The sequence below is a fragment of the Dendrobates tinctorius genome, unplaced genomic scaffold (assembly GCF_039654945.1).
Source record: "Dendrobates tinctorius isolate UK_male_01 unplaced genomic scaffold, ASM3965494v1 ptg000211l, whole genome shotgun sequence".
NCBI lineage: Eukaryota > Metazoa > Chordata > Amphibia > Anura > Dendrobatidae > Dendrobates > Dendrobates tinctorius.
In genome coordinates, this window is record NW_027361878.1 from 147,516 (window position 1) to 175,283 (window position 27,768).

Consider the following 27,768-nt stretch of genomic DNA (forward strand, 5'->3'; position numbering starts at 1 on the left):
ATGGGCTATGTGACTGTCTAATACTAAATCTAATCTTTCTAATACTAAAAGTTCTACTTGCATAAAGTGAGCCGAGCTGCAATTCCAATAACTTCCTGTGGATAAGAGAGGTGCTATTTCCTACCTCCTGCCCCCTCCCAAATATAACATAGCTCTATTTTTCTAATTTTATAAAACCCTTGAAAAAAACTGCTTAAAAAATCTTTGTGTTTCTTATTTTATAGCGCAATCTTATACAACTGAGCCAATGTGAGGAGTATATACCCCGACCAAACAACTTTAACTTAAAGGGGTACTCCCATCTCCAAGATCCTATCCCAATATCTAGTAGGTATGAAAATAATAATATAAGCAATTAATTTAGAAATGTAGTATAGTTCTTCTGATTCGCTATGTCACCTAACTCATGTGCAGGGCATTGCAGTAGCTTAGGTAGCCATGGTTACGACCACTCATATAGTGACAGTTGGTTGTTAGTGGTTGTAACCATGGCTACCTGAGGTACTGCAATGTCTGCACATCGGGTAGGCGATATAGCAAATCAGAAGAACTATACTATATTTCTAATTTCATTGCTAATATTATTATTATACCTGCTACATATTGGGACAGGATCTCAGAGATGGGAATACTTGTTTAATGACATGGGGTAGGCAGCAAAGCGAATCAGAAGAATGATACTATATTTCTAATTTCGTTGCTAATATTATTATTATACCTGCTACATATTGGGATAGGATCTCGGAGCTGGGAATACCTCTTTAATGACATGGGGATCAGTGATTAACATGCGGTGTAATGACTCACCTATCTTTATATGGAAAAAATCATCTGTAAATGTCACTTTAGTGATCGCCCTGGCTCTCCATGTCACCCATGCCTTGGGTCACTACCCAATTGCTTGCCGGTGCGCACACAAGCTCCTGTGATGTTGAATTGAGGGACATCTGCTCCAATGTTCTGGAGTCGCGTTCCCACCTGGGATATTGTCACGTAGACACGGGGTTATGCCTAAAAATTTAGGACCGAAATTTGCAACTCTTAAAAGTCTATTTTTTCGCACTTTAGACACTCCTTATTGACGAGCACGCATCTATTACAAGAGAACATAGAAAGATGTGTCCAGGAGGCTCCATATACTCAGGATTATTGCCGACTCCGGCCTAAAGCACCTACATGGAACCATGGTCAGCCGGCGATTTTTAAAGGGGCTGTCCATTTTATCTTTAAAAAATAGGTTAAAAACACCATTTTGTGGCACTTTATTAATAGAGAAGTATTACACGTTCTCCTCCCAGGACTTGTTACGGTCACAGGTCTACTAGTCTGGAAATGGCTGGCGGAAGAGCATGTGACCAGACCTGTCCGTCAGCCTCCTCCAATTAAAAAGCTCTGGTATTAGGAAAGCTGTTTTCAATTGGTGGAGGCTGATGGACGGATCTAGTCACATGATCCTCACATCAGAGGCCATTTCCTGGACAGGAAAGGTGTGCTGTGCAATCTGCGAGGCAGGGAGGGGAACCTGTAATACTTAGATTTGTTAAAATTCCCATAGTGTGGACGACCCCTTTGAATGCCGGTATGTTAGGAGCTGTCACTGTGACATGTTGTTTCCCGTCACACGGAGCGGGCTCAGCCTCAGGGAATCCCTGTATGATGTTCAAAATATCAATTTGAGAGTTAGATCCAACTTGTTTTAATGCATCTAAAATAAAAAAGTCTGCCATGCAGATCTACAGACTACCAGAGAACCCCAGCTGCCGATTGTTATTCTACACCCTATGTCCTTCTACTATATGTAGGCTAGTGACGCTCCTGAGGACAGGAAGTAACCCAAGACTGTATACAGGGTTTCTTTGTAGTCTGTAACCATGAAGACACTAGTGATGAGCGACCGTGTTTAGATAAGGTGTTATCTGAGCATGCTCGGGTACTAAGCGAGTGACTTCGGTGTGTTCCAATAATACATTCGAGTCCCCGCACCTGCATGTCTCCCGGCTGTTCGACAGCCGCAACACATGCAGGGATTTCCTGTGTGTTAGACAATCCCTGCATGTGTGGCAATGAGATATGCAGCAGCAGTGACTCGAACATACTTTTTGAGCACGCCGAAGTCACTCGCTTAATACGCGAGCACGTTCGCTCATCACTTGAAGACGTAAGATTTGCATAGAAGCTGCAGACACAAAAGCGGTAGGAGTGGGATGGGATCTGACTACTGCATACTAATCTATAAGATTGGGAGCACACGGTGAAGAAACTCGCCATCATTTACACCAAAAAGATGCTCCAAATTTATTAAGAGGCGCGTCTTACTTATCAGCACCAGCATACAAAACGCCAGTCTTGATGAATCATTGCGTTTTCTTGCAATTTTTTTACCCATTGTTTTGGGGGGAAAAAATGACTGCCCAAAAAGCAGCGCAATCACACCGTGTGAACGTAACCTAACAGTTTTAGCTTTCCGGTCACCCTAATAACGACGCTGCTTACGAAATTGGTTTCTGTGTCACTTTTCCCCAAATTCAACTCTTTTTTTTCTACACGTGAACTTAGGATTTCTACTTATATTTGTAGATAAAAATGATTTCCTGTAAAGGCCCAAATCTGATAGTTGTCTTATGTACATTAGGAAAGTACCGAGGGCAGCGCCACACGGAGCTCCGAAATTCTGCTGCATTAAACATTTTGGAAATTCTTGGAAAAGTTTGCTGGTAAAACTTCTGCTTACCTAAAAAAAATGCAAGATGAAAGCGGAACCTATTTACAGGAAAACCAGTTTCTGCGGCAGCTATCGGAAGCACCGCAGCCGCGCCTCCTATCAGACCGTCTCCTCTCCTGAACTAGGGCAAGTCCTGTTGCGTCGGCTCCAAACTCACGCCATCGTGGAGACGCTTCAGGAAGAATGCAGGCCGCGTTTTTCTGAAAGCTTTTCAAACGTTCTTTGCTCGGTCTTTTTTTACTCCTTATTCCGAGAAAAAGCCGCGAGAAGAACGGACCGGTCACTTATTTTAGCCGCTTGACGGTTTACAAAGTTTGCAGCGGTTGAAAGAAGTGACAAAAGATGGAATATGTGCGCAGCAAATCGATTTGACATTGCAGCGCGTACGTTCCTCGTTTTTGCAATTTTTCAGGTGGGTTCCTGTTGCCTGAAAAAAGGTCCAGTGTGCACAGGGCCGGACTGGGACTAAAATTCAGCCCTGGCATTTGAAGTTACACAGGCCCACTAGTCACATGGTGACTATATAATATCTTTGTACACTTGTAGGTTACAAGAAGTGAGCGGAGATTAACACGACTATATAACATGTAGTCACAGCTGTGCCCAGTATTTCAGCTCAGTCCTATTTATTGCTTTTAGGTACAGTACTCCTCCCAAAGCTCTGTCCCCTTTTGTATGCATGGTTACAGAATTCCTGGCAGAACTGCTCTCTATCGGGCAACCAGACCCCCTGGTCATAGCCGCCCCTATCATGGCCAACTTTTGAAGAAGGGAAAGACGGACAAAGACTGCGGCGCGCGCAGCGCGCCGCTGCAAATTTTTGCCACGCCCAGTCACACCCATTTAACAACTAGTCACACCCATCTCCACGCCCAACCACACCCATTTAGCACTGCTGATCACACTGACTGGTACTGAGGGCACAGTGGCTGGCATTATGGGCACACTGAGGGGGGGGGGGGGAGGGGGTCTCATGCTAAGGCGAGGATGGGGTGCATGGGGGTTTATCTCCCTGCAGTGCGGGAGGAACTTGAAACTATCACCGCCGTGCCCGCAGAGGGCCGGCGGCAGGAGCAACAGTGGCCGCAGCAGCTGGCAAGCGGCCAGATGATCAGGCGCTGCCGCCCGCGGCCCACATGACAGCGGCCCAGCGGGAAAATGCCCGGTTGGTTATATTGCCAATCCGGGCCTGAGTGTGCACATGACCTAACAGGATACCAGTGCCGTGACTATTGCCCCCTCCGGCCGCTCTTCTTTGGGGCCGCACCATGAGTCCCCACCTGTCCTCATCATGGACTCAGGGACTGTAAACATCACTCCAGGGTCTCGGCAAACTCGGAGGCACCGAAAAGTAAAATATCAGCAATCGGCACATGCTATTGCCAAAGCTAACAATCATACAGGCTTGTACTACGCAGGTGATATCTTCAGGCAAAGTCATCTGGCTCGGATTCCTTCTGCTGAACAGTCATTCTCTTGTAAAAAAGTATAATGCAGCAATTAACATGTCGAATTATATACAAGACCTCTCAACGCTGATTTTATTTCTCATGGTAGAGGTAAGGAAGATTTGTTTGTAAAAAAAAAAAAAAAAGTACAGTATATACTGTATATAGTTAGACGTTTTGGGAGAGGTCCAGTTTTATAGTTTATCTGTCATACTAGCAGTTGTTCTACAGCACCCTGCAGGGGCCACTGCACATTGAAAGATGCTGCGCGTTGATGCTTCAATCAAAGTTTTGACATCTGACCATGACCGGATTTTCTCTCATCCTAGAGAATGGGGCCGATTATGCTACTCAGACGGTGAGCATAGTGTGATCCATTATGGAGAAGTAGAAGAAATAAATTTCTCCATCTTCGACGTTCAGTCTGTCTGTGAAAATAAGACTGCACTCAGATGTCATCCGAGTGCAGCCTGATTTTTTTTTTTTATACAGAGCCATTGACTTGCATGATCAAGTTCAATACGATTTAAGGGCTCAGTCTCAATAATGTTACACAATCTAAAAAATAAACATACTACTACAGTATATGTGCGTTAATATTCTTTTCTCAAAACACCGATATGGGATTCATTGACTTTTTTTTTCTTGGAGGGTCTTGAATGCCACGTTCCAATTGTTTTTCCCTCATGCACTCCATCGCTGTATTCGTTCTGTATGGGACTGCTGGAAAATGCTGAACTTGGCTAATTATTGGGATCAGTGGGGGTGCCGGCAGTCAGAGATCCAACAATAATCTAGTTTTCATCTGTCTTCTGAACATGGGAATAACCCTATAACTGTTCTCTATCACCAGGACGCTTAACCTTGAAACCATCACTTCTTTATATCACTTTGTGACATATGCAAGGTGGTAGTAGAACATCGCTACTCTGAGTTCATGACATTCCATGCGGTTATTTGGTTTGTGATCTACAAGTATCCACAGGTCCTTCTATACAAGTGACTCTCCTAGTTTTACTCCCACTAGAACATATGTTGCCTGCATATTTTTAACGACCAGGCGCATAACTTTACATTTCTCCACATTGAGCCACATCTACCAGGGGATGTCCAAACACTCACTTTCTACAATCAGCAGGATTTTGTAATGTATTAAAAGAGGCATGTACTCACAAAGTAGCGACGTTCTACTAGCATTTTACAAAGCATTAGTGAGACCTCATCTGGAATATGAAAACCACAGAAAGAGGAGAAAATCCTCCAATATTTGAGAAAAAAACAAAACAGGCAGAGATGCTTACCTGTATAGACAGGCCCCAATACAAATGCACTAACAGGGAGCAGCGGACCCAAGTAAAATGGCAGCTGCACAGGTGCAATAATACCTAATGAAACAGCCAGCCTACAATCAGGGATTGGCCGTGTGGTACACCAGTGCAGAAGAAATAATCCGCATGTGGCAGTGTTCACACAGGGAGTGCAGAGCATATGGTTCACAACCTCTTAGTAACACCATATAGGGGGGCTGCCCAGTGCTAACTATAATGCATCCCGTGTGAACAGAGGCCACAGTTTACAGAACCATTTGGGCCCAACTGCACCCTGAAAAGATAAAAAGTGCACAAAAACATATCAATATATGTAAGGCTGTGAACCATATGCTCTGCATTCCCTGTGTGAACACTGCCACATGTGGATTATTTTTTTTTGCCCTGGTGTGCTACACGGCCAATCCCTGATTGTAGGCTGGCTGTTTCATTAGGTATTATTGCACCTGTGCAGCTGCCATTTTACTTGGGTCCGCTGCTCCCTGTTAGTGCATTTGTATTGAGGCCTGTCTATACAGGTAAGCATCTCTGCCTGTTTTGTTTTTTTCCTCATCTGGAATATGCAGTTTAGTTCTGGGCAACAGATCATACAAAAGATGGCCTTGTGTTCCGAGGGTGTCTCTTCCTCCTAGAAGACCTGGGTTAGACGGTCACGTCGGGTAATGAATCTCAGGTCTTTTTTTTTCTTTTTAGAGATGTGTCCCATATTATATGGATTTAGTTTCCTCTGGTGCCGAAGACGTTAACCACCCTTTCTATGCTGTTCAGAAACATGCAGCTCCATTTTAGCTGCTTCTGATTTGGTCATTACCTCTTCCTATAAAAACTGGTAAGACTTTCTTGTCACTGCCGGTGAAAGATTTGTCTTCCTGTGCTGTGTGCTAAAGCTAACTGGTTGGAGTAGAGTTGTAGCAGTAATTTGTGGTTTGCTGTAGTACATGTGTGTTCATTTCCTGGTCCCTGTTCCCATTTAGTTTATTTCTCCCTGTTCCTATCCTCCTCCCTATTGTTGGTTAGTGCTTTTGTATGTTAGAGATGTGTTATCCCTGTTTTGTATCATTTACCTTACATCTCTGTCCCATGACTCATGGGTTAGGGGATGGAACAGATCAGGGTTTAACAACAGCATAGTAAGGTTGGAGACTCGGGCCTCTCTACCTTCAAGAGTGCCCCTAGGACAGGGATAGTAAAGGCCCCATTACACGCTTCAATGTCCCAGTGATCCCACCAGCGATCCGACGTGGATGGGATCGCTGGGACATAGTTAGCTGATCGCTGGTGGGCTGTCACATAGACAGCCTCAGCAATCAGGACCAGCGAGCAAGCTGATTTCCAAAGTAAACAGTGGGTATCTAGGAGCCGCGCGGCTCTTGGATACCCACTGTTTAACTTGGAAACCAGCGTGTACGCTGGTATCTAAGGTAAACAGCGGGTTTCTAAGAGCCGCGCGGCTCCTAGATACCTGATGTTTCCATTGGAAACCAGCCTACAGCGTTGCAGATTGTTGTTCTCCTGCTGCCACACGCAGCGATGCGCGCTGGCCAGCGGGAGACCATCGATCAAAAACGGCCCAGGACTTTCGAGCGCAATCAGCGATACCCGGCAGGGGGGCCAGTCACTGATAGATGTCACACACAGCGATCTCGCTGGCGATCTCGGTGTGTGTGACGGGGCCTTTAGGGTCCCGGTTCCAGAGGCATTTTGAGGCTCCCCTTCCTTACTGAAGACCCTCACAGTGTGACAACTGGAGTTAGGAAAGGTAAAAAGAGCCACAAAACTGATAAAGAATATGGAGGATGTTGTTTGCGAAGACAGACTGAACAATTACATTTATTTTGTCTTAAGAAGAGACCAGTTAAGGGCGACATGATTAACTTATATAAGAGCCTAACTGGCCCACACAAGGTGAAGCTCGGGATACCCAGGCCAGGTGTGTTCCAGGAACCTTTAGGCTATGGGCCCACGTAGCGTTTTAAAACGCACACTAAAAACCGGACTCCTTCCCAGAAATCGCGCGGTTTTTTCCTCGCGATTTTACCGCGATTCTGTTCGCGATTTTGCCGCGATTTTCTCAAGCACTTTCCAAGCGATTTGAAGCATCGCTTGGAAAGTGATTGACAGGTTGGTCACACTCATCAAACATAGTGTTTGACAAGTGTGAGCAGGTGTTTACTATTGAGGCCGCCTATGCGGCATCAGTAGTAAAAGTTAAAATGTTAAAAAAAAAAAAAAAAAAAAAAAAAAATAAATAGAAAATCGGGGTATATTTACCTTCCGGCGTCCCGCGCTGCCATCCCAGGCCACAGCGTTCCCAGTAATGCCTTGCGAGACCTGTGATGACGTTGGTCTCGCGTTGCTATAGCGATCTCGCGAGACTGCTAGAGTCACATGAGACTACGTCATCACTGGACCTTGCCGCAAGGCATTACTGGGAACGCTTAGGCCGGGAATGCAGCGCAGGACGTCGGAAGGTAAATATACCCCGATTTTTTTATTCTTTTTTTTTTACAGGGGTATGGTGCCCAGGGCCTGGAGGACAGTCTCCTCTCCTCCACACCGTGGGTACCAACCGCACATGAGACGCTTAACTTCCCGCATGGTGGGCATAGCCACATGCGGGAAGTAAGCGATTCTCATGCATTCCTATGGGTGCGGAATCGCGGCAATTCTTTGCGATTCCACACAAAAGAATGAGCATGCTGCGATTTTTTCCGTGATGCGATTCCGCCGCGGAAAAAAGCGCAGCATTAGCACAGCATGTGCGGAATGCCATAGGAATGCATGGGGGGCGTTCTGTACACGATTTTTAAACGTTTTCGCCCCGAAAATCGCGGCAAAAACGCTTAAAAATCGCATCGTGGGCACACTGCCTAAATCATTGTATTAATTTGGTAATAATATGTGGGCATTATTCAGAAGTATTATTTGGCTTTGCCTAGTGACTAATTTTCATCACATAACACATGAAAGAATCATGGCTGTTCCCCAATACCTATGATATTTTATAATTCAAAGGTGTTACCAAAATTCCTTCTGCTGGCAGTTTAAAACCGTTAGGCTGGAGTCACACACAACCATTAAAAAATCGGTCCCATTTTAACAGTCCGAAATCGCACAAAGGTATCTTAAACAGTGATGCGTTTTTGATGCGATTTCTTAATTGATGCGATTTTAATCGCATGTAAGGATCCGTTTGACATCCATCTGGCGAGATTTTCTCGCAGGGTAGCTAAATGGACATATAATGGAGCCTAATGACAGATTTCCCCACACAAGCGAATTAATAGATCTAGACATTAGACAATAGATCTAGACATTATATATATATATATATTATACGTGTCATAGAGACACATTAATATATATATATTACAAATTCCTACAGTTCATGATAGCAGAATAGTTGCAGAAACATTTGCCGGCTTTTGTATAATTAATCTCCTACCCGACATGAAATGACACATGGTTTACATGTAGTTAACCATTTCATTTCATGTTTTTTTTGTTATTTCTATCACTATTAATTAGATGAGGGTTTGTGGTTAAAATTTTGGACTTTTAGGGGTTAATTTAAGGGGTTAATTCATTGTATTAAATTGCAGGGACTCCTGCTGACGTCACTGAGGCTGCAGGGAGTCCCCGTAATTTCATACAACGAATTAACCCCTTAAATTAACCCCTACAAATCCAAAATTTTAACCACAAACCCTCATCTAATTAATAGTGATAGACATAACAAAAAAAACATGAAATGAAATGGTTAACTACATGTAAACCATGTGTCATTTCATGTCGGGCAGGAGAATAATTATACAAAAGCCGGCAAATGTTTCTGCGGCTATTCTGCTATGATGAACTGTATGAATTTGTAATATATATATATATATATATATATATATATATATATATATTAATGTGTCTCTGACATGTATAAAACATATATATTCTAGATCTATGCATTCTTTATTTAACCGGTCTCTGTGATTTTACTGTATTGGAAGAATTGCCGGCTTTTGCTAAAGGACACCGGGTGCGATTTTTATCGCAACTCACATATCTGGTCCGTTTTTAGTCCCATTTTTTTCACGCCCCCATAGACTTGCATTGTCGAATCCGATCCGAAAATCGGTTCGAGTCTCGAGTCTCGGTCCGAGGATCGGATCCGATCAAAAATCGCATGATGGGAGCAGCCCCATAGAATAACATTGGGACAAATGCAATGCGATTTTTTTTTTTTATCGCATTGCATTCGTCCGATTTAATCGCCAGTGTGACCCCGGCCTTAGTATGCAGGCGGATGCCATCAGCAAGCAGGATAGTGCTTTTCCTATAGGTGCATTTTAAAGGGGGCAATCATTGGCTGATCATCATCTCTCTAATTCTTCAACGGGTGGGACCTGTATTACCGCAACACAAGGAGTAAACTGTTGGAACAAGATGAATCAGAATTGGCAATGTATTACTAGACAACACACCCATTATTCATTGTTTTTACAAGAGACCTTAATAGCAATTATAGTCCTACATCCACAAAAATGTTTTATGTTCCTTTCTGCAACATATGCCAAATATAATTTATTTTGTTCTTGGACTATTCACTTTGCAGAACATGAGTTGAATGGCCTCTTGGCTTGCCACTTTAATTTATCACTATATATAAAGTACATTTGACGTTCTCTGTGGACTGATGTAAGCTCCTATGCTTACTCTCTAGAACTAAATATAAATATTTTAATTAAAATGTTACTCTGGTTTTAAGTCTTATACATTGACTATAATTGATCTATTTACCAACTTGAATAAGTGCAATACCACATTTTACCACATGGTGGTGATGTTCAGCAGAGGAATATCATACAGTTCATTGTCTATGTCTGCATACAGCCTCTTCAGAGAGGAAGAGGACTTGGACTCTAGCGCCACCTATTGGATGTAGAAATCCTAAAAGTCAATATCCATCCTTTAACAAGCCTTGTCATCTGACTTAGGATAAGAAGCAAAACTTGAAACTCCATTTTCAAAAATGCATTTCGGGGAGCTTGCCCCTCATCAGTGCAAGGCAGGAGGTCTGATTTGGTTCGGTGAGATGCCTCTGACTGGGGGCGTAAGGGAGAACATTTCTCCTTGTGCAGAATGCCAATACAGTATATGCCACAAAGAGTGACCTGTCAATCAGACCAGGGGCGGGCACGCTGCAAGTGCAATGTCTCACCAAAATCCGACCTTGGACGTTTGAATATGTCCAGGTGATTTTGCGCGCAAAGGAGCTGTGCGTGTGGGATTGGCATAGAGTGTTCAGCGATTCTGACAGCTGACATGAGAGGTGCCAGCACCGATCCGAGCAGACTAACCCCCTAAATGCTGCGATCGATATTGAACACAGAATTTAGAAGGCAGGCAGAGGGAGGAAGCCCCCTCTGCCCTATGATGGGCACCCCCGCGACTTCGTGGGGTCAAATCATTGCCATGGTGACCCAATGTCGTCTTGATATTTTAGGTCACCAGGCTCAAGAAAAAGTATAAAATATAGCAATGCTCCTGCATTTCTATGCTTTATAACTGCGATCAGACTGCTGCAAGTATAAGTCTCATAATGGACTAAGTAAAAAAGGAAAGAAAAGTTTAAAAAAAAAAAAAAATCAATAAAAATTAAAGAAAAATGTGTTGTACCCATAAATAAATATCTTTATGAAAAAACATTAAAAAAAAAATACATTTTCGGTATCACCGCATCCTGAACGAATAAAAATGTCCCACTAGTTAACCCCTTTAATGAGCAGCGTACAAAATAAAACAAAAAGCAAGGCAAAAAACTATGCTTTATCATCATACCTACGAACAAAAAGTGGAATAAAATGCAATAAAAAAGACAAAGTAAGTAAAAATGGTATCTCTGAAAACTTCAACTGACATACAGCTCCATCAGGGGAAAATAGCTCTCAGAATAAAGCAATTCAAAAAAATATTTTTTTCTATATAATAGTTTTTATTGTGTAAAAGCGCCAAAACATCGTACTGACCCAAAAGAATAAAGCTGCCTTACCAATGTTCTCACATGTGGAAGGGGTTAAAAAAAAAAACTCCTGAATTGTTTTTTTCATTCTGCCTCCCAAAAATCAGAATAGAAAGCGATCAAAAAATGTAATAGGCCCGATAATAGTACCAATACAAATATGAACTTGTCCTGCAAAAAACAAGCCCCCACATGACTGTCAGCTGAAATATGGAAAAATTAAAAAGCTTCTTTTAGTGTGTGACAGCAAACATAAAAACCCTATAGAAATCTGGCACCAACCTGAAGAATAAAGTCGCCTAGTTACTTATACTGCACGAGGAACAGCGTAAAAAAAATAAATAAAACCAATTCTTCACTGCTGTTGATTTGTTAATTCTGCCTTCCAAAAATTAGAGTAAGGCTTGGCGCAGATTTATCCTTTGCGCTTACACCGGGCTTTCAGTGTAAATCTCTGAAATACGTGATTCAGACAGAACCTGTGGCGGAAAATTCCCTATAAGGCGGCAGATGGAGGTACTATGGATGCCGTCCGGTCTATGATCCAGCGTTTTCCGTGCATAAAAGCACAGTCTGCCACAGTTTTGTTCACTTCTGAAAAGGACAGGACTGAACAGAGGCCAGATGGAGTCCAGAGTAACTCTGCTGCTTCATTATAGTTAAATGGATCCCTCAGGGGTTTCATCTGAATCATGTCATTCAGAGATTTAGATGGAGACCCCCACACAAGTGCTCAGCAAAGAGCGCAGGATAAATGTGATCCCAAATGTTATGTAAAATGTTCCTAACAAAAGCTTCAAAATAATCCACAAAAAAGCAAGTCCCCACTCAGGTCTGTCATCCATCAATGGAAATATAGGGGGCTTCCACGTTACTAGTACTAGAAAGGCTCTGTAAATTTGAAATGACTCCTTGCCCCTCAAAAAAAGTCCAGCAAATTCTGCTATCTCAAATCCTAATGCCCCCCCCCTTCTGAGCCCCAATGTGCCTAAACTACATTTAGCATCCACAGGTTTGGCATTTCTATAGCGATGAGAGCCCGCCTAATTTACAGGTGTTTGTCCAGAAGCATGAGCTCGGCATAATGTACTGGGCACTACAATGTACTGGTGACTATAATGTACTGAGAACTACAATGGCAGCTTGCGATATTCACTCCTGCTCGTTTCTGGAAAGCATCCTTCCCACGTCTCCATCTCTCTCCATGTGGCTAAGCAGCACTGTGCAAACACATATGGAGTATGTCTTCATTCAGCAAAAATTGTGGAACAAATTTTGATGCCATTTTTACCCACTTTCCCTTGTGAAAATGTAATGTGGTGTCGAATTTTGGTTTTCATTTTCTCCTGTTACCGTGTGAAAATAAAAAAAAATTGGGGCTAAAATAATATTTTTGTGGGAAAAATTAGATTTTTATCTTCACAGCTCAACGTTATAAACTTCTATGAAGCATCTGGGAGTTCAGGGTCTCACTACACATCTAGATACATTCCTTGGATGAATCTCATTTCCAAAATGGGCTCACTTATTGGGGGTTTTCAATATTTAGGCACATCAGGGGCTGTCCAAACATGACATGGTGCCCGCTAATGATTTTAGCCAATTTTGCATTCAAAAAGTAAAAACTGTGCTCCTTCCCTTCCGAGCCCTGCCGTGCACCCAAACAGTAATATTACCACACATATGGGGTATTAGCATACTCAGGAGAAATTGCACAACAAATTTTGCAGTCCACTTTTTCCTGTTACCCTTGAGAAAAAAAAACAAAATGTGGGTCTAAATTAAAATTTGTATGAAAAAAAGTTTAATGTTCATTTTTTGTTTCCGCATTGCAAAGATTCCTGTGAAGCATCTGAAGGATTAATACACTTCTTGAATGTGGTTTTGGGCTCCTTGAGGGATGCAGTTTTAGAATGGTGTCAATTTGGGGTATTTTCTGGAACCTAAAAAAAATGGTGTGGAGCAGTAGCATAGCTACCATGGAGGGGGCAGAGGGTACGGCAGCTCCGGGCCACCTGGAGCTACACTACTTTTAACTGTATCAGCGTGCACAGTGCGCTGATACAGTTAAACTGTGCGGCAAAGCAGGGAGACACGATCTGCCTGAACTACCGTGAGCCGTGGGGGAGTCCTGTACCCTTCCGCTGACTCGTGATGAGAGCAGCTGTGACTTCAGAGCTTCCAAAGCCAATTACCCCCACCTGTGGCACACAGAGGCAGATATAACAAGCTTAAGAAGCTGACAGTCCATTGAGCTACAAGGTCAGGTGACCGGAGAGTCACAACCTGGCTTTTCCAAACAATGCTATGGAGCCAGGTGACTGGTGGGTGCCAATCCTGGCTTCCCCAAATGTATCCATAGGACTCAGGTGACCGGTGGGTCCAAATCCTGACTCCTCCAAACCAATCCATGGGTTCAGTGAGGTCAATGGAGCAGATCTGTATTTTGTCAGCTGAGGCCATGGTCCCCTAAGCCGACATCCTGTAGAAAGTAAAATCTGTTTCCCTTGTGATGGAACCATGATTTATTGTAAAGTGTTCCTGGCTTTGGTTTTGTAAAGAGTCTCTAGTTCTTTGGATCCCTGGATCTCTTGGATGTTTGGATATCTTGTTACAGAGGCATATTTCCTTTATCTAGTTCACAACTGTTGTTCTGCAAGTCAGCCATCATCCACAGGTCAAGGGAAAGGTGTGATGAGGTTAACCTGCTTTGTTTATTGTTTATGCTATAATGTTTGCAAGTCAAAAAACTAGCTGGTCTGCACAACATGTAATCAACATATCAACAAACGTCATTATTAACAGCATTCCTGTAGGAGCTGATAAGTTAATAACCATTCATCAATTTACAAATATCAATTTAACAAGAAGACCCTTCTAATTTCTTAACAAAAATTATGTTTCAAAAATTGTGCTAACGTAAAGTAGACATGTGGGGGAAACATTTTAACCATTTTGTGTGACATAACTTTGGTTTAAAGGGCATAAAAATTAAAGTTTGAAAATTGCAAAATGTTCAAAGTTTGTGCTAAACTTGTTTTTTGTTTTTGTTTTTTTTTTTTTACACAAATAAGCAAATCATATCCAACTACTTTTACCAGTGTCATAAAAGTACAATATGTCACAGAATCAATGGGATCCGTTGAAGCGTTCCAGAGTTGTTACCAGAAAGTGACACTGGTCTGAATTGTAAAATTTGGCCTGGTCATGAAGGTGGAAACAGGCTTGGGGTATAAAAGGGGTTAAAAGCTCATCAGTATAAATCTCTATACTGGTGCATTTTTGTGCTCTTATTTTGTCTGTATGAATTGGCTAGGTTACATTTTCCTTGATGTACGTCTTGTGCATTTACAATTACTTCTCTTTTAGCAGATGCCTTTTTTTTTGGCAAAGAAATGACTAAAATTGTGTTAAAACACAAAACATCGCCCACAGGTGCAGATTACACCCTTAAAGCAAGGACAGAGGCGTGTAGGAGTAAAACAGAACAATTTGAGATAAACGCTAACTAGGAAACCACTGCCAGCCAAAAATAATAATCATGTTCCACACATTATATAATAAGTTACCTATCAGCACAGGAGCCACGTAGCAGATTACAGGCGACATTCCGGAGGGTGGGGGGACAGCCAGCAAAGTTCTAGGAAGGATTTATTTACTTCCATGTTAAACAAGAATTTAAAAAAAAAAAAAAAAGCTGCATTGCTAAGACACGTGTCGGGTCTCTTGGTGGGTGAGCTGATCTCATCTATGTATTACTGATCCCTTTTTGTACACTGTGTAATCTCCTATACATAATTACTTATTACCATTTATCATTTACATTGCATATTGGAAAGGGATTCATTACTATTCCGTTACATCAGAAAATCCTGCTAAATTCAAAAGTTTCATGGACTAGCCAATAGTGATGAGCGAGTATACTCGTTGCTCAGGTCTCCCCAAGCATGCTCGGGTGGTCTCCGAGTATTTTGGCGTGCTCGGAGATTTAGATTTCGTTGGTCTCAGCTGCATGATTTGCGACTTGTAGACAGGCTGAATACATGTGGGAATTCCCTAACAAACAGGCATTCCTCACATGTACTCAAGCTGTCTAGCAGTCGCAAATCATGCAGCTGAGGCGACGAAAACTAAATCTCCGAGCACGCCAAAATACTCGGAGGACACCCGAGCATGCTCGGGAAAACCTGAGCAACGAGTATACTCGCTCATCACTACTAGCCAATAGATGTGTTGTTATCCTATGGTTACTTGTGAATGGTGCATCCATGTACACATGTACCTGTGAAACTTTTTTGACTAGCTCACCCACCAATCTTTTCAGTTGTCTGTATCTGGTTTTTTGTTTTTTTTTTCTTCTTCGGTGTTTGCTAAAATTGTATGGTTTCTTGAAAAAAATAAATAAATAAATAAATTTACTCAATAAAAATCAAATCTTTCTTAACGTATAGTTGCATTTTTATTCCTGGCAGACCTCTCTTTCTTTTATGTGTTAACAGTAATTTTTACCAGGGGTGCCCAAACTTTACATGCCACTGTACATGCAGCAGTTACCCAAATTTGTATCATCTCATTGCAGGTTTAGCTACTTGAAGCGGTTTGAGTGTACAACATATGCAGGCTTATGCGGTGGAGGGACTCCGTATCATAAAATCACACTCTGCTTGCTGTAATGGAAGTTCTCAAAAAGAGACCTGACCTATAAAAAGTAATCAATTTGATCCAACAGATCAGCAGTGTAAACTATGGAGGAATGACTGTAGCATTCTGATCTTGTGACTGAACTTCAGACTTCCTTTGCAATTTAGACTACCAAACAGCCAAGCTGCAGTCACTATTCAGCTGTGCATCTTTTTCTTTTCTAAAGCAGATATATGTACCGTACATATAATTTTTTTGGGTGACAGCGCTACTCACTTGGGAGCTAGATGAGGTATCACAGGAACAATTTCTATATAAAGGTTCCGGCTAGTTTATTTCAGTCCTCAAACCACATCACGGGGAAAAAAATCATAATCAGCACTTGCCCGGCACACAGTGAAACAAGGTAAAAAGTCCAAGTAACAGTGCGGTCCAGCCGCTTGCGCTACAGTCTAGCTTCTTAGTCCTTTCACAAAAGCACTCAATCCTGGAGGTCTGCACACCTCCAGACAGGCAAGAGACAAACTGGCCTAATTTTTAAAATTGTGAACCACACCCAGGAGTGGAGAGTTGGGATGGCTGCTTCCAATATAAGGGTAGGCGCACACGGTCAGTAATTGGCCAGCAGCCCATGTCTGCTGTGTCCAATTTTCTAAATGGAATAAGGAGCCATCAGCATCAACTTGATGACTGTTTGCAGGTGGTAAGATTTTTATTTATGCACAAAACCCATAGGTCCACATACAGGACGCAATGGAAAGAAGCACACGATGCAGAATTTTATATAAATTCAACGAGTGCAGTCAGATTATTTATTTTTTTTTTTTAACACATGATAACACTGAGTATTTTTTTACACCATCTTTTAGGGCTACGTTTGATAGAGACAAGACCGCCCGTGAGCAGCCGCATAGCAAGCAGATATGAAACAATCATTTTGGTTTTTGGATCGTAGACATTAAATATCTACAGGGAGCATGTGTGTAATCTAGTCTTCACCTTCAGGGGATCATGTCATAAGACAGGTCCAAGCAAGGCAATGGCATCTGAGAAGAAGATTCCACCTCCACCCAGGAATGTGAAGCCGGCTTTTTTTTTTTTTCTTCTTTTTGGAGAGTTCCCACACTTAACCCCTGAAGGTCAAATCACAAGCAAACAACGTCAGCAATAGAATTCGAAACGTTTATTGTTTACCGGAACACTGTGATGTATCTTAGAAGGAGGAAACAGAAAGGAACAAGATACATTGGAACATTGGAGCAAGTCAAGGACATAAGCACAAAACATGGAGATGGCTACCCTGAGATTAAAATTAATAAAAAAACAAAACTACACAGTGTTTTCCCATTTGCAAAAATCCTAGGGGAGGAAAGGGAGTCTGATGCTCAATCCACCCACAGCTGCCCAGGCCACACACGCATTTACCAACATTCATGCTAGGAATTTACATTATTAACAGCCCACACCCACAAGAGCATTTTATAATATTTACTATCAAATATAGACCAAAACATATTGGGCACATGATTCAGAAAGAGCGCCTCAAACTAGGGCATAAAAAAACAAAAAAAAAAAAAGTTTAGCTATTTGGGTCAAGGTGTCAAAAATTACAGTCGGTTGATTTTTCTTATATCCAGTTCTGGTTAAGCTAGGTGGCAACTAATTCGACCTCCAGTACATCCACATGGGTTGGTTCCTAGTCTCCTCAATGTTAAGTCTGGTTGTCAGATTGGTCATTACCAAGCTTTCTAGAGAAAATTATATAACTTAAAAAGTAACCAGGAACTTCTATGTACTGTATTTTTCTCTACTTCGGCAGAAAGCCTTCTTTGGGAGGTATCACAAGGATATGCTTAGTTTAGAAAATGAACATTCTTTTATTCCTCCTTAAAAATGCATGAATAAATTAATTAAAAAAGGGTTTATCTGCTACTGGAAACTCCTTAATAGGCCCAGGGAAGTATAAAAAAATATAGAATATAATTCATAATCACCTCCTGGACTGGTACTGCGCCCATTGCCAGTCCGCTTGGAGCAACAGCTAGGGGGGACAATTCACGTGAGCGTGCAGCCACTATGGAAGAGCGGTGCCACTCTGAGGAAAGTATATATTTAATTTCCTCCCCTATTTCCATTAAAAATGGGTTGTCCAGTAATGTAAACAGGGTGTGTACTTATATATCCAACAACGATCGCTCAATATCAGATTATAGGGACACACCGGCCTTTTGCAGTTGAGCATTAGCCAAAAGAGTGTGTGCTACTGCTCAACAGTACATGTTTGCATATATTAAATATACAAACCCAAACTTATCGAAAAGGTCAACTTTACGTTTTACATATGAGCCCATACATTAAATTTTCATTTATTTTAATTTTTTTTTTACAAAATAAAAAGCAGACTAATGCATTTTTTTCTCTATCTAAATACAATCTGCCCCCACAAACACGGTTTTACTGTATTTAGAGTGCCAAAATGAATGCGTGGTAGGGGAAGTAGTCAGATAATCTGTGTTCTCTTTGTGATCTTCTGAGTAGAAGAAAGAAGTAGGCACTTGTGCAGTTGGCAGAAAACACATCATGGGCTTAGAAAGTCTTCCTTCCGGTATCCCTTCTGTGAAAGAAGAACAAGACATTGAGAGGTGGCATGTTTGGCATTTGACCAACCAGTAGGACAAAGAAATGATGGCATTACTCACCGCTTTAAAGTCACGGTGGAGCTTGCTGTACTGCCACATATTTGTAAGAAGACTGGAAGCAGCCCTGGAAGTCTTGTCACTGTCAGAACTGGAGAGGAGAGGAGAGTTAGTAGTCTGCCAAAACTATATAGATTTTCTGCAAGACGACAAGAATAAAAGGCTTGAAAACATCCCCTATAGACAGCGCAGTTAGCATGACATTGGTATTGTCGATGTTCTCTCTGGGGCTACTACTTCTGCTGTATCCCCGAATAACCCATCATTTTCCCAAAACCCAATCCCCCTCTCACTAATAAGACAAAAACTCCAATTTTGGATAAAAATTGACCACAGCAGCCTTTATTATAGGCATACAAATATTTAAGAGCAAATAACACGGGGCGGGTCCTTGAAGCTCAAAATCTGGTGATTAGCCATAATGAAAAGTGAACACATAACAGACCATAAATTACTCTCAGCCATTACCCCACTGGCTCATGAGCACCAAATACCTCAAAAGGTTAAATTATCCACTTAACCCCGGGGATCCAGCCCAACGTTGCCAAAATCCCCACAAAGTGACCAGAACAAAAAAACCCATAATAAAACACCAACTGAGGAATTCATATACCCACGAATTTCCCATACAAATTTACCACCAACTTCAAGGACCACCCAACCGCATCACAGCCACCAATGACCAAATCTCCAAGCCAACACAATAAACAAAATTAAGGGCGGGCAGACGGGACTGCTCACAAATTCCTCCGAAGCGACAACTGGCAAGACCCCTTACATACCCCGCTCTATGAAACCCCCTTTTTGCATACCCCCACCTACTCCAACTATCCCCACCTCCCTCCAACTCCCTGTCATGCCGGCCTTTGCCTACGCCACAGGGGGAGGGGGAGGCGGCTTGCTCCAGCCTGTACTTTAGCATAAAGATTTTTAGGCCGCATTGACCTAGGTGTACTAGAGTTACGGACAACCTTCAAGCTGTATGAAAGCAGAAATAACATTTTTTAAGGCCCTACAGTGCTTTCATAGGACTCCATTTTCATTCCCAGATTTTCTTTTGTAGGGTCTTCTCATTAGAGACAGTTTGAGAATAAAGGGCCCAAGCACTTGCTGGTCCTCACACCAGTCCCTTGTGAGCCTCATACGATTTGCCAGCTCCCTTAGGGAAGATAAACCAGTGTTGCCATCTTGTGCAAATGTCCTCGCCTCACTGCCCTTTCCCTATTTGTTACATCCTTGATGAAAAACCCATAACGGTCTAGAAGACTAAAATTCCTTCATCTGAACATTGATGAACAGGGAAAGCTGGATAATTTATTGTTAGTGCTATTAAAATTCCCTACTTTATTTCTGTAAGTTAAAGATGCATTTCAGACTCAGATCTTCATCAGTTTAATCTAGAGTTGAGCAAAAAGTCACAGGATTCTGGACTAGTGGCCACATTAGAAGTCCAGGGCCACCAGACCAGACATCTGCAAGCCTTTTCTAACAAGACATTCTCCCTGGTCTTCTTGTGATTTGTTCACCAGATGCAATGTCATCATTGCATGCCTACTAGTCAGAAGAGGTGCCAAGGATGTTGGCAGGTAAGAGGAGGTTCGTAGCTCTCTGGTCCAACTGCAATGGACTCCCAACATGGCAAAAGGACCAGGATCCTTCCAAATTTTGGTTTGTGTGATAGTCAATGGAATTAGAGTCAAAATTTATTTTATTTTTCACAAATAAGGTTAAAAAAAAAAAAAAAAAAGCTTCCTAGAAGTGTTCCATGTTGCACAACTATTATAGGGGAGTGCAATACTAACTTAAGTGCCAATATTCAATTTTTGGTGCAATCCTGCATTTAAAGAGACTTTTTATAAAGTCATTGCTTTGAACACTGGTTGTGGTGTTGCACACTAGATTACTTTTTATATCATCCCTCCACATTGAGTTTTTTTTTGTGTTGGCAAATCCATCTTGATGATTGCAGATGCTGTTCCCAATGGATGTCCGTATTATCTAATGTTACGCCATATATTATAGAGCGACGTGACTACACAATTGAGATGGGTACATCTGTTGCCTCCTACTTACCCATCTCTTTTCCTCTTTAGGTACATCAATTTGCTGAGTCCATTGAAGTATACGATATCTCGGGCTGCCAGAGGTCCAGCTACAGTCAGGTTATTGAGGACCGCAATTATGTTCACTATGACCTCAGCAGGAGGGCTCTTATCTGTACTTTCACCAGGAAGCTTCTCCAGAAGATGGCTTACAAGCTTGGTGGCTGAAGCATTGAGAGAAAGAGGAAAGAGAACATTTTATACACTTACCTTTAGGGAAAAGTATTCTAAATAGAAAAGTGGGGGAAAAGTCACGGGAGCGTCATATAGTCAGCACTCACACATTTCATCCTTGTTTTTCGCGTGTCTAGACAGGTTTCGGATAAGACCGGTGAGAGAACGCAGTTGGCTGTGATCTGCAGTCCTCAAGCGATCCAAAACTGGGTTTAGAATACGTTCCTGTTCCAATGCCACCTGGCTCAGAACAGCTGCCCACTGTGAAAGTATAAAGAAACATTTAACTATGGAGGGGTTTAAACATGGCTTCCAAGAAGTAGAAGAACAAATGCTACTGATCCATTTCTTGTACTTGTTCCCCTTAAGCTGGATAAACACTTAAGATCACAAATCAACAGACAGTTTCCCTGACTCTACATGCCCAGCACCAGACACGGCCAAGCTTGACCTTTACTTAGGGCTCATTCACTTGGCAGAGAGGCAGTACGAGACTCCCTTTATCAGCCTCCAATGGAGAGTAGGCTTTCATTTGCACGGAGCCATTCTTCCTTAGAAGAAATGTTCAGATGAAAAGAGCCACAATTTTAGGGCAGATTCTTATAGTATTATGCCCAGAACTTTGTAAAGTTAGAGGTATATGGGGTGGGGGTGAGGTTCCGAAAGGGCCATTTTACTGCAACATCTGATGAATTATGGCACAATAAGGCCTGTGTGCATGAGCACTTCAATGTGTGTGGCCATTTTTAAAGCTAGTACAGATGTAGATTGCTGAATCCAAGGAGCTTATTGGTATAATTGCACAAAACTCGTATTTGGGAGACTCTTGCTATACTCTAAATAGAGGTTTTGCTTTAGCCATCTCAAAAATGCTAAAAAATTGGGTAAAATTGTTCCTTTAACCTTGGATCATGAAAAAAGACTTTTCTAGAATTAAAAAAAAAAAAAGCCAACATTGTTACTTCCAAAAGTGGTGCCCCATGAGTCCACAGCTGGTGTGTGGTACTGCAGCTCTGTCGTATTCAACTCAAGATCACATACAACCAACAGACATTGGCATAAATAAAAAAATGGCACAATTTGGCCAAATATTTTGTGAACTCACTTCAACTCCACCTCTCAATAATTAATCAATCAATTGACGCACCTTAAAGATAAACTTTTTTTAATCTGCCAAAAAGATTCAGAGATCGTGCCAATTTTTTTGTTGGGAGGCATTTCCACTGAAGTTGGATCAGCCTGTAATTTGATTTTCCACTTTGATTTAGAGTATCATTAAATTCCAGACCTCCATGTTATATTCATTTTAATTTACATTAATAATTTGTGCTTGATTGTTTTCAATGAATAAAGATTTACACCTGGAATATTTCATTCAGTGATATCTAGGATGTGGTATTTTATGGTTTCCTTTATTTTTTTGAGCAATGTATATTGTAATTGACACCAAAATGTTATCCATGCCCCCTTTTTTTTCATAGTGTGTACATTTTTGCAAATAAATGGTGTAATAACTGGCATAAAATATTAATAAATCTGGCTTAGGCATCATGACAATGAAACACTGTAATAAATAATGTTCCTCTCTGATAGATTAAAAAAAAAAAAAAAAAAAAAAAAAACTTATGAGCTACATACCCTGCGATCTCCAGCAGTGATATTCTGCAGCGCCCCCGCGGCTGCCTCTGTGGTGTGCCGGTTTAGTTCGCACTGCTGCAGTAGCCGGTTGTACAGGTTGACTATCTGCGGGTGCCAGAGCAGCTCCATGCCCTTTGGATCCCTAGAGATCTCTGCAAAAGTTGCAAGATCTGAACCCTGTTGCTGCTGGTGGACAGAACAAAAAGAAAAAAAAAAAAAAATAAAAATCGTAAATTTTAGGCAATGGAACAGTAATAAAACATACAAAAAAGTGACGATTATAACAGCTATACTCAATATGTAGGGAACAGAGAATTACCTCTTTAAGTTTGCGGCTTTGAGGGGTGAAACAGCCTATGGCATCTCCAGATAATGTCTTTCCTCTCTGGGCACCTTCTAGCCTTTGCAGGTAAGATGGTGGCATTTCATCATAAAGTCGGTAAGACAAGTTCCTCAGTACACACACTGCATTTTCCACACTCTGGAAAAAGATAAAAATTATTGCTTTTGTTTCTAGTCAAAGTTTCCAGATATGTCCTGTGGAGTTATATTCTATTAACCTCCTCACAATGCCTCTCAGATGGCTCAGTTACTAGGGCTGCTCGTTGTAGTTTTGACAAAATCCCCCCCCCCCCCCATTTTCTCTGCTGCAGATCTAGCAGTTCTCTGAATGCTGAGCTCTGTATAACCCCGCCCACACCACTGATTGGCAGCTTTCTGTATACACTGCAAAAACCCGCCAATAAATGTTGGGGGTGTGGTTGGACCAACTGGCAGCAAGTTTACTTGTTCTCTAGTGATAATCTCATGGTGATAAAACACTGATTTTATTGAAACAGCAACAATCAGTACAGTAAGTGACATCACTGCAATCAAGCTTTTAGCCCCTATATTATAATGCTCTCAGATTAAATAGCATGATATGTGGTGTCCCTGAGACTCAGTCGCCACAGAGGTACTGCACCTTCTCCTAAGGTGTGGTGCCCCACCATCCAGGCAAGTTGGAGGCTCCTGACCACGCTCCAACACTCGCACCCCACACAATAGAGTAGTTCAGCAAAACCACATTGCGGCTCCTTGCCTAGAGAGAGGCAGAGCACCTTTGGTGGTTCCCTGCTTGGAACACTAAATGTGCTGGGAGGCGGGTGGAGTTTAGAACACATAAAAGAGCGGGATGGTTTAGGATTACAGGTCAGTCAGTCGGTCAGTCAGTCAGTGAGTGAGGCGGAGAGAGGAAGCCACTCGGAGAAGAGTGAGGATCCCTGGAAGAGGGATGGAGGAAGGAGTGCTGCAGCTGCCTCAGTGATCTGAGCCAGCTGGCACGGGAAAGGAAAGATGGAGAAAGACATTGAACTGAAGCCTGAGTTTCCATAGGAGAGAAAGACAAGTATGGGACGTAGGAGTAAAAGGGAACACAGAGGACGTGGGTTAAAGGAATAACCCTGCCTAGAAGTTCTAAGCACAAGGCCGGGGCCCAGTCCCCGAGGTTGTATGGACACTAATGGTTCTGCAGCAGACACCGGTGGAGTAGTGGGCTATAAATGCACTACTCCCATCTAAGACTTGAGGGCACAAAAGCAACATGGATAGAGAGCCGGGATTCAGGAGTAGAGAGTCTCCGAAGCAGGCTACAGCTGTCTGCCGTGCAAGTAGAGTTCTTGGGAACATCTGTCAGGAGGCACTTCAGTGTAACTCAGTACTAGGGGATCTTCACACTTAAAGGCGCTACAGAGGAGACGTTCAGAAAAGGCACATAAGTTGGCGGAGCGTGGAAGGAAGCATTCCATCTTGCCTGGAGGTTGACTGAGTCCCTGACCCGGAGGACACGGCACAGAAGAGGGCACTACAGACTGTGAGTAAAGCTTTGGAACTACATGCCCTGGTGTCCTCCATTCCTTCCTGCGTCCATCCGCCTGGCACTGCTACATCCCCTGCGCCGGACACTACACCATCTAAGTGTCTCTTCGCCTATCCTGCCCTGGAACAGCCCTGCCTGTGGAGGGCTATAACATCATTGCTGCACCACACCATCTGTCCCAGAGGATCTGTATGCAGCGTCGGCTTAACACCTCCCTTGCCGAGCACCACAGGTGGCGTCACAAACTATTCATCTAACTACATTCCACCATTCACCACATCCCCCTTTTAATTGGGCACCCAGGGCCACGGTCCAGGCCACCGCTGCCATGACACGTCCCGCTGATACCGGCCAGGTACCGAGTTCCCCACGTCCCTGGGAGGGCGACCCAGATACCTGCTGACATATTCTCTCTATCCTACACTGACCGCTTCTCACCTTGTCTTCAGATTTTCCAGCTTGTAATGCCTGGTTTGTGTAGCCAACCAAGGATTCCAACAGACCAGAGCTGTCACGCATCTTCTGACGAGTCTCCTCACTGGCTGAGCTCAGGTTTCTACATGAGCGAAAGAGAGCATTGACAATTTACAGCAATTCAAGCTTTCACAGTAACCTTACCCAACCTTGCATCATCCTTAAAGAAGTATTCCCATCTCCAAGATCCTATCCCAATATGCAGTAGGTCTAATAATACAACAACAACATTAGCAAATACCTCCAATTAGAAGTGTAGTATAGTTTTTCTGATTCGCTATGTCTCTTTCCTCATGAGCAGGCATTACAGGACCTTAGGTATCCATGGTTATGACCACTAGCAACTAACAGTCACTACATCAGTGGTTATAACCCTGGATAACCAAGATCTTACAATGCCTGCACATGAGGAAAGACAAAGAATCAGAAACTATTTACATTTCTAATTGGAGGGATGTGCTAATAGTATTATAATTATTACTACACCTACTACATATTGGGATAGGATTTTGGAGATGAGAATACTCCTTTCCACTTCCGCGTACATCCTATAATGGAACCCATGATGCCGCACCAGATCAATCGTACGACAAATACAAAACACCCGTTTTCTTCAAATTCAATAGAATCTGCACTGGTGGCACTGAAGCAGATGTGAACATTGCCTTAGAAGAGCTTATCAGAATTATTTTACCTGAGGAAACCAGTGGCATTATAAAATATCTCTGATTCTGATGCATTCTGTTGGATAAGAGCAGATCCTGGTGAGCCAGACAGTGGAGACAGCACACGGTCAGTTAAGGGGCCGAGTGTATCACGTGCAAGTCTAGATTTCAAGTTGTCACTTGATGACAAATTCCACAAAATTCCTGCAAGAGGTGAAAAACAAATTACATTTTTGCAAACCTACTCATGTGGCGTTCATCAGGAAGATCCATCAGCTTAATGATAGACACATGTACATATACCCTCGTTTTGTCCAAGCGTGCATGTTTTTTCAACAGAAAGGAAATGATCAACTGCCAGACACCTCTGCTGGTGGCTTATCTCACTTGACATCTAAGGATCGTACATGTTAAATTTTAACATGCCTAATCCTTTTTTCCCACCTAACACAGGCCGAGCATTTCATGCATATTAGATGGCTGGCTAGACATAGGGCTAAAATGGGGTGACAGATTCCCTTTATCAGCTGCCGGCACCGCCATTAGGGGCTTATCTACAGCATTCTGTAATGCTGTAGATAAGTCCCCAGTGTAACCAGAAAGATAAGAAAAACAAGTTAGCTTATACTCACCCTGGTGTCCGGTCCAATGGGTGTCGCGGTCCGGCGCCTCCCATCTTCATACGATGCCGCCATCCTTCTTACTTCTGCTGCGGCTCCGGCGCAGGCGTACTTAATCTGCCTTGTTGAGGGCAGAGTAAAGTACTGCAGTGCGCAGGCACCGGACCTCTCTGAGCCGCAGCAGAAGTAAGAAGGAGGACGTAATTGCTAGAAGATGGGAGAAGCCGGACCGGACCGCAACACCCGCCCCTGACCCCCCGGTGAGTATAATGTAACTTGTTTTTCTTATCTTTCAAGTTACATCGGGGGCTTATCTACAGCATTACAGAATGCTGTAGCTAAGGGTACAGTTACACCTAGCGACTCACCAGCGATCCCGACCAGCGATATGACGCGGTCAGGATCGCTGGTGAATCGCTGGGTGGTCGCTGGTGAGCTGCCACTCAGGCAGATCTCACCAGCGACATCGCTGGGGACGGGGATCGCTACTTACCTGTCAGACGCGGCGATCCTGCGTCCTCCCGCCCGGCTCCACACGTCGCTCGTCGTCACAGCAGGAAGCGCCGCAGGAAGTGGACGACGAGGAATGGTCCAGCAGCTTCTCGCGCGATCAGCGATAACCAGCGGGGGAGCCGGTCGGAGGTAAGTATCACATGCAGCGATATCGCTAGTAATATCGCTGCAACGTCACAAAATCGGTGACTTTACAGCGATGTTGCTAGCGATATCGCAGTGTGTAACGGGGGCTTAAGCCCCTGATGGAGGTGCCGGCAGCTGATAGGGCTAAAATGGGGTGACAGATTCCCTTTAACTACACTTTGTTTTTTTAAATAAATTAAATAGTACAAATATGAGAACCTTTTTAATACATCTTATTAGTAATAATGCCTCTCTCTCCACTTACGAAACTTTTTTTCTCCTGCACTGAACTGAAAATCTGCTCGAATCTCTCTACAAATCTGTCTGCATTGCGTAATCAAAATTACACTTGCTGCTGGAAAACTCCATGGAGAGATGGGAAACAGCTGGTGGGACACACAAGTAGAAATACACAAACTGGTGAGGCTGTTGTTGCATGATACAAGTTATTAAAGTGGCCAGAAACATAGCCATTCTTCAAGTACATATACAGTATGACCGCTTATTCTGAAAAGTGACCTGCAAGTGCAGTTGCGCTTCAAAGGGAACCTGTCACCAGGTTTTCCCAATAAAAACTATGGCCACCAAGTTTAAGGCCTCTGTTACAGAATTCTAGTAAACTGGATACAAGTCCCCAATCCTCTCTTTAGATCCCAAATAATGGCCCCCGGCGCAGTTCGCTCTTCCCTGTTGAGGGTAGAGCACAGCACTATAAAGCACATGCGCCAGCTTTACTTCCGGGTCATTGGC

At 42.8% G+C, this 27,768-nt stretch overlaps 1 protein-coding gene across 6 annotated transcripts in view; it reads right to left on the bottom strand.

Moving 5' to 3' along the window:
• Positions 1–17,320: 17,320 nt before the first annotated feature.
• PKP3 (plakophilin 3) overlaps positions 17,321–27,768 on the bottom strand; it is a 96,844-nt gene continuing 86,396 nt past the window's right edge. For 5 of the 6 annotated variants that reach the window (XM_073554328.1, XM_073554330.1, XM_073554331.1 and 2 more), the window contains 8 exons: positions 25,789–25,963; positions 25,059–25,176; positions 23,082–23,243; positions 22,763–22,948; positions 21,232–21,385; positions 20,922–21,114; positions 18,852–18,939; positions 17,321–18,766 (listed from right to left, as the gene is read on the bottom strand). In XM_073554328.1, coding sequence (XP_073410429.1) covers positions 18,731–18,766; positions 18,852–18,939; positions 20,922–21,114; positions 21,232–21,385; positions 22,763–22,948; positions 23,082–23,243; positions 25,059–25,176; positions 25,789–25,963 — 1,112 coding nt within the window. In that variant the 3' untranslated portion in view covers positions 17,321–18,730. The remainder of the gene's footprint in view (positions 18,767–18,851; positions 18,940–20,921; positions 21,115–21,231; positions 21,386–22,762; positions 22,949–23,081; positions 23,244–25,058; positions 25,177–25,788; positions 25,964–27,768) is intronic. The other variant, XM_073554329.1, reaches the window with a different exon arrangement.